Source organism: Epargyreus clarus, unplaced genomic scaffold, assembly GCF_041222505.1.
Source record: "Epargyreus clarus isolate Ecla_fem2 unplaced genomic scaffold, WU_Ecla_fem_2.2 ptg000023l, whole genome shotgun sequence".
In the NCBI taxonomy this organism is placed as follows: domain Eukaryota; kingdom Metazoa; phylum Arthropoda; class Insecta; order Lepidoptera; family Hesperiidae; genus Epargyreus; species Epargyreus clarus.
The window spans coordinates 12157256-12169701 of record NW_027332230.1 but is presented as its reverse complement, the minus strand read 5'-3'; the positions used below and the strand labels follow the sequence as shown (position 1 = coordinate 12169701).

Genomic DNA, 12446 nt, shown 5'->3' with positions numbered 1-12446 from the left:
GTCGAATCATTTTAAGGATATTAAAAAAAAATAATTGAAATCAATCAAATCTATTTTAAGATAAATCTGTCCAAACACAAAAATGATGCGAACCGTCTGTTTGTACGCGTCATCCCCTCGACCCAGTGACCCGCTGCGATCAATGGAGCCGGTGGGGGTGTCATTCATGCCAACCTTCTGCGATTTGAATGAAATTCAGCTTACGTAACCTACTTAGCTCCCTAAGGTCATGATTTTTCGAAAATCCCTTCTTAATGATATAAGGAATTTCTGTTCAATTGTTGTTTCTAGGTGCACCTGTAGAAGGTCAGTTTGATTAGTTGAAATATGAACGTGAAAATATTAATCAAAATATGTAAATAAATTGCGGTTTTTAAAAGTACCTACTAATTAAACTTGGACACATTTTCATCGCAATGAGATCTTTGAATTAGAACAATGAGAATTTAGGAACAATGAGGAAAGACGGGCTGGGAGGGGAGATTGTCCTATAATTGGAGGTCGCGGACCACATTGGGGATGCAATATCTAACTAACAATAACAAAACAGTTTATTAACAAAATAACAGTATTCGCAAGGATGTTTGAATACATACTAGACAACACACGTGACACGAAAATATCAAATGGTGTACACTTTGTTGGTGCAACTAATAAAAAATTAATTAATAAATACGCCGCGTAACATAAATTCGAATAGAACGTCGATACGTACACGATCACGACACACTGTTTCCGCTCCATTCACTTCGCAAACATCCAGATTGTACACAAAATGTGTGTCACTTGTATGATTGAAGATAGGACTGTCCAATGTTCATGGTTCGACAACCACAACCACGATATTTAACGAAATTGTCGTATGTTACATATGTTACAAGCTCTATGGTAAAAATACTATCGCTATAGAATTGTAGCTATAAATTGATATAAAAGTAGTAGTAGCCTATTTAGGATCCCCCTTTAGGCTGCCAACACATCAATCGATCTAGCGCCTCTCGTTCCTAGCGCCTCTCGTTCCACAACGAGAGGTCGCCATCCGATATCGGCTGTACGGTCCCCTAGGACGAAGGAGAGTTTTTAGTGGGGCTCGTGAAGGGAGGACCTTCACGAGCCCCACACGACGCAGGCGCCGGCCGTCGCGGACTGTAAGTGCTTGGATGCATTTTTACTCCTCCCTCTCCGCAGAGGGTTAGCCCAGTTTTCCACCTATTCGTCTGGGCGCTCAAAAAAAAATCTCAATCGATCAACAATCGATCCATGATTGAGTATAACAAAGATGGCTATCTGCATCAGATAATCTAAAATGTATTCGTCATCAATCGGCAATCGATCGATTGTTATTTGCGTATTCTTTTAGCATCATGCAATATGCAATTTTAGTATACCAATAACCAAAAATATATAACAAAATATCAAAACTCCTTTCTATCTCCAAAAAAGTGTGTTTGTCAGTAAGTTGAATGAAATATTCTGTTAAAGCCAAAACAATGATTGCACCAATATATTTCAGTCAGTTTTATGAAAACAAAAACTTTTTCTCCATTTGACTTAGTGGAAATTTTTATTCTGACGCGGTCGACATGAACCACTAGCACTTCTGGATCCAAGCCAACGTCTACTCGGCATAAACCAAATCATTCATTTGTTAAAATCACCTCTTTGGACTCTACAGCGTATGTTTATATTGCCTGCAATATATTTATAGTCATATATGACTGTATCATAGTGTTATCATATATGATATTACACTGTTGGTTGTATCTAAGTCTTTATTTGTGGTAAGGAAGACATACTTTTCCGAGGCGTGCCAGCTTAGTCCTCATGGGTAGCGGCGCATCTGTGGCCGACGTATCGTAGGAATATGTAATCCTATCTGAGGTTGATGTAAAAAAAACTTCTTGTAACTGTATGGAGTAGCTAACGAGCTTGCTGTCCTCCGATGGTAAGTGATCACCGCCGCTGATGGCCAACTCCACATAGAAAAGATCCTACCTGACGCCGATCATAGATGCGTTGCCAATCCTGAGGACTAAGAGAGTCGCCTCATTTGTAAGCCACCACCTTCTATCGAAACGCAGAAGAACTGTTTCATACTAGAAATAGGTGTGGCGGTGGTACCAACCCAATCGAACCATACTCTCTACCACCTTCCATTACCTATTTAGTATTTATAATTATATACAAGACGATGAATAATTCGATTTGATTATTATTAAGACAATCAAGGCAAACACTGTTTGTAACCGAACTATCAAATCTGCACCAGCCAACATTACAACAAAACAGTGTTAGACTAGGTGTCCGTTGGTATGTCCCTGTAGTCCCGGGACTAGAATAGGGCTACGGTATCCCCTGCCTGTCATAAGAGACGACTAAAAGGGGGCTTCCCGCGTTGCGGGCGGCAAGATTGGGAAGTCGAGCGGTCCAGCAAGCAACTCCGGGAAGGACGGCGGTATGGTTGTGTGGTTGCATACCGTCGTAAACACCAGACGGTGTGGTGAGTCCTGAAGCTCACCTTGATCCCGGAATCCTCTTGGCAACGCTGAGGACGGCCATCGGGGGTTTTAGTGCGGTAAGAATCCCACATAACCCAGTGTCGCTCCCACGGCACTGGGTACCTTTTGAAGGTTTCCCCCTCGTAAACAAAAAAATAAAATAAAAGGTGTCCGTTGGTAAATCTAATTCCATAAAATGAGCATAAGTAAGATGTGTTTAGCCTCCTCAGACATTAAGATTTATCAGTAGTTCCCAGCAAAGCGGATGCTGATCATATCATATATCCTATCGTTAGCGATGCGCATATTTTATGAATGAACTTTGGATGTACAAGCTAATACACTTTATATAGTGTATCAATATCCATATCCTCCCAATCCAATGTCCATGTCAATGTGTGTCCAATATCTAATAATATATGAGAAGAACACCGTATGAGAATTTTGACAAAAAATACACAAAAATTATGTATGTACGGTCTATCTACAACGTATGAAAATAGACAAACAATGATCAGACAAGTATTTTTAACACAGCAAAAAATATTTATTATTAAACGTGTTATTTTGAAATTACGGACAGACGCATTCATGTCACTTTATTTATGTATAACAGATATACTTTGTATCTGAACATCAAACGTATAATCATAATCGTGGTTGTGTAATGACCCGTGAATTGATATATAGGGTAGAATCAAATCGAAAACAAAAACACTCGAACAATATTGATAATATACATTCCCTAAAACTTTCATCGGATCACCTTTGATGTTTGATGTTTTCGAAATAAGGACGAGGCTTAACTAACGTATTTTTTTTATTTATTGCGTTTTTAACGCGCGTATTTTACGTAGGTACAATACAATTTAATTTTGGTTGCGCTGAAGACGTTTTTTTTTCTAATACAAACAGTTCATTTTACTTTTTTTGTAATTTATAATGATTTTTTTAAACAGCAGCCACCCATTTTTCAATATGACGGCCGAGGGACAAGAGGTGCGTTTCTTCGAACGTGGTATTAACTTTACAAAACCTATTCAGCCGGCATCCGTACCCTCTCATCGAAATGTGCGAACTTCTTCATTCTAGAAACTGGTGTGACGGTGGTACCTCCCCGATTGAATAATATTAATTTTACCACCTTTCTAAAACATTTTATAAAAAAAATCTAGAAACAGGTGTGACGGCGGCACCTTCCTGATTGAACTATATTATTTCACCACCTTTAAAAAACTTTATATAAAAACGGAATATCCCACATCTCGTTGGTCTGTTGGCAACCCTACAACGTATTGATAGATATTTGTGTTACAATCGATAGAGAGCGGATGTCTAAATAAAGAACTTCAATACTGCGGACCTAGCTCAGACATTCCAAATAGAATGGAACAAACTTGTTCCTAGTATTGTACTTTCTTTATATAATTCTACTGTGTTTGTTACAAATCTATTTTCGTAGAGAGGAAGGATACCGTAATAACATTTCTATTTACGTAATAAAATTATTTAGAGTTTAATTAGATAAATAGTATAATGAGCATATTGTTGTTCTCAACTCTTTACTGTCCCACTGCTGGGCACGGGTCTCCTATCAGTATATGGAAAGGGGTCTACGACAGAGGTTCCCACCAGTGGTCCGCGTACAATTTTTAATTTAGCGGGCGGTGGGCCGTTCGAAAGTAAGTGATGATTTGCGAATAACTTTGAGTAACAGTATTAGTCCTACGATATCGGAACTAGTGAAGTAGATGCAAGCTCAAAATCACATTAAAACAGAATTACAAAAGTTTATCCTATAATAAGATTATTTCTTTTTATGCGTGTTCCTTTTGAGTATTTCATTAAAGTTTCAGTTTTATTATTACAGTTTATTATTATTATACCTACTGATCGCTGCTGACAAGATGTTTTTGTAAATATGTAATATGGAAAGACCAAACAATACCAATGAAGTTTAATGACTAATATAGAAATGCCGATGAGCCATATTTTATGGGAATGCCATAGTGACGTTATCAACGTAGTCATGCATTACGCTATTGTAGATGTCAAATTAATTAGCCCATACAATGGGGTAGGAAGGACTTTTGTAATCAACTATTTCTAATAATCCTTTAAGTGTTAATGAAATATAGTCCGCGCCAATCTGCTAATCCGCTCTAAAGTCGTTGCGAGCAGGTGTAGTCATACAATTTGCTATGGCGACGCGATTCATTTCTATATTCAGAGCGGACTGGCAGTTTTACGCGGACTATACCTATTAGATTTTTTGTTTAAATTTCATAAAAGTAAAAATGATATGCGCGAAAAACGTAATGTATTTTTTTTTATAATCGCGTAAGCCGCCATCCTGTTTCATTCGTGATGTAATTGCGTTAGTAAACATTGTAATAACACTAACAACGTGCGTTGTGTCTATGATACATATATGATACGTATATGATATTATACAGCACCGTAGAAATATTTATTGCTTGTTTACTATTGTGACAACAGCATCATAAAGACGACTAGTGTTTTAGTTATTTGAATGACTATTCATTTCAATGATAATTTTGATATTGTTAAATAAAAGAACAACACAATATTTATAAAGTCAATATTGTGACATACAATGAATAATGCGGAGTATGTAAACACTGCGCACATATACATAATCCTTTGATTTTCGGTAAAAGCTCGGTGAACAAACAAGCCTCATGGCGGCTATCGAATACATCTGAGTTGGTTGTTTACATTGTTGTATTTGCTGACCTCATAAAAAGCCAATTTAAAGACGAATAATCGCACGAGTAACTCCCGGAACAATGACAAGTATGTAAACGCTGCGCAGGATGGTAGGCACGAAGTCTCTTGATTCGTGCGAGTATCTAAATCTAAGCTAAGAAAATAGTCAACAAAAAAAAATAGACAGTCAGGTGAAACAGTCCCCTAAACTTGCCTCGGAAATTTGTGGGCGCCTAACAAACATACTTCTATTTAAATTCTGCCACTTGTTAAATGTGCCGGCAGAGGGCGCTTCTTGATTTTTTAAGCTTTTCCTATATAAAATACACATACAATACGAAATTCCTAATTTTACCTCCTAAAGGGTATCGCCCCTTCTGTATCCGACGCACAATGCCACTGGCATAATGAGTTGATCTTGTATATTAATAGACTGATAGTATTGATACTATTGATGATAGGTGAAAATACAGATTTTGCCCAAACTGCTCCCTCTGCCCCTGACATGTTACTCCTTTGGCGTAAGTTGTTGTTGTATTATAGATTTATAAAATATTTGTTGACATAAAAAGTTGAAGATTGATGGATTGATTTTCTACAGTAAAATACCCGACCACATTTTGAATCTCACAGAAAAAAAGCTCAAACATGTCGTTAAACAAGCGCTATGTAAAAAAGCGTACTTTAAACTAAGTGATTATTTGACTGACAAAACGGTGTGGTCTGAAGTAGTTCCAGCTCCACATGTACCATTAGGTTAAGTTTGACATTGTTAAAAACATTTTTTTAAAGATGTGTGTTATGGAGTTTCTTTCGCCGCTTCTTCTCCATAACGAAACACCTTGTGAAGTGGTGGTAGTTGTATTGACATTCAAAAAGTGCTCTGTGAAAGAACCTATTTTTAAATTAAAACAAATGATTTGATTTTGATTTGATGAAATATTTGTATTGATGATATTGATAATACACTAACCTTGCTGACTAGCATGTCTGTTTCGTCGAAGTGCCTGCCGAACATCTTGGGCGACTCGCCGGGTATGGGCTCGATCTTGATGCACACTTCTTGTCCCTTACGAGCTGTTTCCACTTGCTTGTGGTTCACCTCGATCGACGTCACTAACCCCAGCTCCACGAACTGACGGACAGATTTATATCTATTTATATACATATATAAAAATGAATGTTTGTCTGTATGTCCTTAATAGAATCGTAAATTATGCATTTGATCATGTGACGATTTTTAGCAAAGTTGTTGTGCATAAGCCCACGACGGCTTCTGAGATGGTACGACCAATTTTCGACAGATGGCGCCACTATCATTCCAATGAAGGTAAAAATTTTCAGTTATATTAATGTCATGTTATATTTTAACAAAAGCGGGCGATGCCGCGGTCACTCCTAGTTAGTAATAAATATTGTTGTATTTTTGAAGTTAGGTGTGATATGATATAGAAGTCTGCGGTTCGAAACCAAAGCACCTGTGCCTTTTCAAAGTTATGTGCAAATTAAAAAAGTATTACCAGTTTCTATACACACTGGAAACAATAGAACATTGTAATATTTACCTCTTTGCTAGGAACGCAGATAGGTGTGCCCTCTTTCACAACGCCAGCTTCCACCATCACACCGGCGACGATGGGATCACGAGAGTTGAACACGAACTGAGGTAGGATCTGAGTGAATTTAATAAATTTTAGAATCATGGACATTATTTTTTACCAATAATATAAACCTAGTGATATTTACTCTAAAAAAGTGAACAGGTATCTACTTAAAATACAATATTTAGTTTTTTTTGTTACATAATAAATATTTTTTATTATTTTAGTTCTGTCTATGGCGCACGGTTACATTCGCGTTCAAATAAAGTGCCCACATATATGACTACAATAAATTGTTCAATATTATGTCCATATGTTGCTATACTGTTGATTATAGATATATGTATTATGGTATGTTTTACTTAATTGAGCAACGCAAAAATTATTTTCTAGCTGAACGGTCCAGCCTCGTTGAGCCCAATAGTACTAAAATACTTCTGTATCTAACAACATACGGCAATATATACCTTAAGCTTGCAAGGGAAGACAGCGATATGTTTGAACTCCTCCCGTTTCCTCTGCTTGAGTTCCTCGCGATACGCCGTGAACTTATCGAACAGGTGGTATATAATGTCCGCTGCGAAGATCTTCACTCCCAGTTGATCTGCCAGCTCTTGAGCATCACGTTCGATCTGGATGAAATTTGGTCTATTAAGTTCACATAATTATAAATAAATTGAATCTTTAAAGTATATCATTTACATTTGTATAGTATTCAATATATATTGTTAGACAAAAAAAGGTTAAAAGTGATTTATTTTTGTAATTTATTTATTTGTAATTTATAATAACTAATATATTAATAAATAATTTTGCGTAACATTATACTCCACCTATATAATGTAGTTCGAAGCTCAAAAGTATTATAAGACATATCCGTAACAGACATGCTTCGACAAAGTGTAAGTGAGTCTTCATATTATTTGTATGCCCATGTGTGTATTTAATGTATTTGTTTTTTTAATGTGCGTGTATGTGATATTATGCGTATTAATGCATGTGTGTGCGTCCGTAAGCGATTGAATGTGTGTAATCTATTGTATAGAACATTAGGTTTCACTACTTTATAGTATTTTTAGATAATACTACTTACCTTAACATCAAAGGCGAGTATGGTAGCATATTGAGAGTCATGCTCCAGCATAGCGGAGGCTTTCATTACATCACGCTTCACCACCGGTCCTATCCTAATAGCTGAGTACTGTGAACAAAGTCATAAGAATATAAATATATGGAATAAAAAAATGCTGTATTAAAACTAATATTTTTATTAATGTTTCTAAAGGGATCTCTTATGTTGATTTATTGTAAAAACTTTATAAATATTCTGTCTTTTTTTTTTAATGTTTACATCTTTCATCTCTGCGGCTAATGGTGGTAATGGTTGAAAGACTTGTATTGTATTTATCAGTAAAATTACCTTAGAAGACAATCACGACTCTTTAACTGTTTGGATTGTTTTTAAATAATGAAATTTTATCTTACCATTGCAAACTTTTGGACATTTTTTAATACAAAAAAGGTACAGCACTTATCTGTCGTTTTATAATTTGCAATTTATACCCAATAACATGAACGAGTACCTTCCTGGATATCTTCTCTCCTTGTGGTTATCTTTCTGCTAAAATTCTGAAAAATATTTTTTAATTTCAACTTACAGGAATTTTACTAGTCCTAAGGAACTCGAGTAGGGCTTCGAGGGAACCGAGGGTAGAAGCTTGTACATAGACACCGCGCTCCGTCAGCTTGATGGACGACAGAGCAGACTTTAGCTCGCGGGCAACCTCCTCTCTAGAAAGAAAATAGGTTTAAATAAAATTGGTTTCGATATGTAATATTGACATTTCCTGTTTCTAAGGTCATAGCTTTCCTTTCATGGTTTTAAAATAAACAGAATAACGTGAAATTAAAACGTATGTTACTTTATTTATTATTAGTCTATTGGACATTTTTAATTTTTATACCTTAGCGTGCAGTCAGGAGAACCAAATTTATTTTTTGGATGTCTAGAAGTGTTAATATAAAGTTACATTAATTATGGGGTTGCAACTCTTGTCCTTCGAACGCCATCTTGAAAAGGGGCGCAAATCTTTTTCACAGTCTATCAGGCAAACTATTCGTCAGGCAATTGTATGTAAGAACAATTAAATTCTCCAAATTATCTATAAGTTTGGTTCTATAACTTTTTGTGGTAGAACCAAAAATAACAAAGATAATAACGAAAGTAGATCAACATTTGGGAGCTAATTTTTTTACATCATTCTCTTTTTACTAATTTTACAGAAAAAAAATCACAGACGAAGACGAATCATACTATCAAGAAAATACTGTTTTTTGTTCTATTTTTCGTTTAATATTAATACTCACTTAAGTACATCAACCTCGTCGGGTTTTTGCGCAACCAACAAGTTGAGTCCCGCTATGGCTTTCTCCAACTCCTTAGCGGCAATCTTTACCCCCTGAGCGCCCACTACTTCTTTGTACTCGATGTACGCATTCTAAAAACAATTTACTTTATATAGTTCCTTAAAGTATATAAACATAATGTAGTACCTTACTCAATTATTACTTTTTGAATAAAAACCATCTCATAAATGGCATACTTAATACAGTTGTTTTAGTACTTTTGTAATTGGATATGCCATTATTTCTATGTCATTTTACTAAAATTTCCACGAATTAGTGTCATGTACAGCTTTCATGCATTGTGAAAATTTGAACCAATAAACGCCAAAAGGAAAAAAATATGGGATAGCTCCTCCCTCTCCCTATGAACTAAAGATAGACAATTAATATTTTTACAGTCTGTAAAAAATCCAAGTGTCTATCTATTACAGTTTAGTTTAGAAGATAGAGTTCTGTGACAAACCAGACAGACAGCAGTCTCAGTAAAAGGGTCTCGTTTTTTAACCTTTGGGTTCGAAACCCTAATAATTAAGTGTACCAACCTTAACCCTAAGCTCCTTCATGGGCTGCGGCATGAGCAGCGAGCGGATCTGCGTGACGATGGGGCCGTCCGTGCCCGCCAGGATCACGGTGTCACCTTCGTGTAACGTCCCGTTGATGAGAATCGTGTCGATCGTCGTGCCCAGGCCGGGGATGGCTTTTACCTGTTCAAGAACATATTTTTTGTATGTTTTATATTGGTTCATCCCAGTTGCAAACTCACATTATACTTGATTTTATGAAATCATATTTTTTAAACAAACACAGTAGGACCTATTATATTTTGAAAAAAAAAAAAAAAAAATAGTGAGACATTGATAGTTAGTTAACATAAGTCAGTTAATTATCAAAGAACTTGACTGTGACATATTATAAGTTAAGTTAGGTTAGTTTCAAATTTAATAGAAAATAAAATTCCCAAATATTTTTTTGTTTTTAATTTTTTATCAACAACACTAAAGAACGTCAATAACAAACCAAATCGATGCTACCAAAAAAAAAAAAAAAAACAGAAAATAGATAAATGTTTTGACTGTTTTGTATCAATTTATTTATACTGACCTCAAGCACCGTAGCCAACAACTGCTGAGAGAACACAAGCCTCTTATGCAAGGGTCCTTCGCAGGCTTGCACGATCATCGCGAGCAGGTTGCCCATACCCTCGCCGGTGACGGCCGATGTGGGTACGAGCGACACGTAGGTACGGGGGTCCGGGTTGTCGTAGAATAGGGCTGCGTTGAGACCCTGTAGAAATTTGAGGTTTATATTACTTTGCATATATACAACATATTAAATTGGTTGTTGATTATTTTTAATATAACTCATTAGTGTAACTTTTAATTCAGTAAAAATCGATAATGAAGGAAAAATCCTCACAATACATGCAAGGTAATCGACAAGTAATTTGTAGCGATAGCGATATGGACAATTAGCAAAGAATTGTTAATCAGAAAAGCCAGCACGCGCCAACTTAAATTAACCGCACTATAATCCCTCATAGTATTAATCTGCAGCACAACAGCCTTAGTCCTCTTCTCGAACTCCAACAGCCAGTCGATCTTGTTCAGCGACACTACGAAAGGAATATTTTTCTGCGCATGCGGGCGTTAGAAGAAACAATCCTAATCCCTTTCCCTCCTCACCTCATAGTAGCAAATAGACAAATCCCTTCAAACAAACCTATGCACACGACGTCTTGAATGAACCACACTATGATCGTTTAGTTAAACGCCACTAAGAACGGTGTTTACTTCTTCGCGTGCAGGCGTGACAAGAAAGTCACTAATCCCCCCCCCCACCCCCCACCGAAGCAAATAGACAAATACCTTCAAATAAACCTATGCACGCGCCTACTCAAATTATAACACGACATTATAATCCCTTCTCACGTATAAACTAACCTGTTCAGCGAACTGCAGCACCACATCCTTGGTCCTCTTGTCGAACTCCAGCTGTGTGTTGGGCTGCTGCAGCTTCAGGATGTCCCGCACGTCCTTGCGAGCGGCGCTCTGCCAGTCGTACAGCCGGTCGATCTTGTTCAGCGCCACTATGAACGGTGTCTTCTTCTGCTTCAATAGATTGATCGACTCGATCGTTTGTGGCTCCAGCCCGTGCATAATGTCCACTACCTGAGAATATTATGTTTTTGTTATCATTTATGTTAATAATATTTTTTCTCATATAAAGTTCACAATATGTAGGTGAATTTTTCAAGTCTTCATGGCCAAATCCTAAACTATAAGAAATAGCGAATTTTGAAGAAAAAAACACCCTGTATATTTTGATATGCTTATCTCTCTTAAATTATAAACGTAAGTAAAAATTTTTTTTTAGTTTTATCGAGTTAAAACTGTTAAGTAAAAACAAAATTCAATAGTTCTGAAAACTTCACTATTCTTTATGAAAGCAAAAAATAAAGAAAAAAGTTATACTCACAAGAATAGCAATATCACAGAGAGAAGACCCACGATTTCTCAGATTACTGAAAGACTCGTGGCCAGGTGTGTCAATGATCAACAACCCTGGAAGCTTGAAGGCGATCTCATTCACCTAGAAGAAATAAAAACAATGAAATGTTTGTCAATTATGTTACTACCACATTTACAAACTGGAAGTTTATTCTGTACATCTGTCGTCGAAGCTTCAGATAAGCTGAAATTCATAGTCATAAAATTGATTAACTGTTTCGAATATTTTTCGGACGGGCTTATGAACTGGCGAACGTAATGGGCTATACTAGTTAATTGGTGGTTAACTTGGGGAAGCTTTAGAAGAGTGAACTAGCCCTCAAATTGTTTATTCTTATCAAGGTTCTCCAAAACAAATATCCATTCAAATGCGGGAGTAGGAAGCAGCTGTAACTTCGAACGAAACTAAGAATTTCACATGTACAGAATATACCATTTGTTACATATAACTTACCCCTTTAACATGCTTAGTTTGCTCCTTAATATTCTCAATGGGAACATTAGTGGCACCAATCTGCTGGGTGATACCACCAGCCTCCCCATCCTGGACATTGGTACGTCGGAGTTTGTCCAAGATCTTGGTCTTACCAGTGTCCACATGACCAAGGACACACACCACGGCCGCTCGTAGAGGGTTGTTCACTTTGTTCTTTTCATTGTCTTCTTTACGTTTCTAGAATTACGTATGGATCATGTAAAGGACA

General features: G+C 36.6%; 1 protein-coding gene across 1 annotated transcript in view; it reads right to left on the bottom strand.

Moving 5' to 3' along the window:
- eIF5B (eukaryotic translation initiation factor 5B) overlaps nt 1-12446 on the bottom strand; it is a 29930-nt gene that overhangs the window by 11610 nt on the left and 5874 nt on the right. Inside the window, exons 7-17 of the mRNA XM_073085458.1 lie at nt 12197-12415; nt 11711-11824; nt 11176-11403; nt 10337-10519; nt 9778-9939; nt 9197-9327; nt 8488-8620; nt 7923-8030; nt 7297-7461; nt 6794-6901; nt 6202-6363 (exon numbers count right to left, since the gene is read on the bottom strand). Of these exons, the coding sequence (XP_072941559.1) occupies nt 6202-6363; nt 6794-6901; nt 7297-7461; nt 7923-8030; nt 8488-8620; nt 9197-9327; nt 9778-9939; nt 10337-10519; nt 11176-11403; nt 11711-11824; nt 12197-12415 (1713 nt within the window). The remainder of the gene's footprint in view (nt 1-6201; nt 6364-6793; nt 6902-7296; nt 7462-7922; nt 8031-8487; nt 8621-9196; nt 9328-9777; nt 9940-10336; nt 10520-11175; nt 11404-11710; nt 11825-12196; nt 12416-12446) is intronic.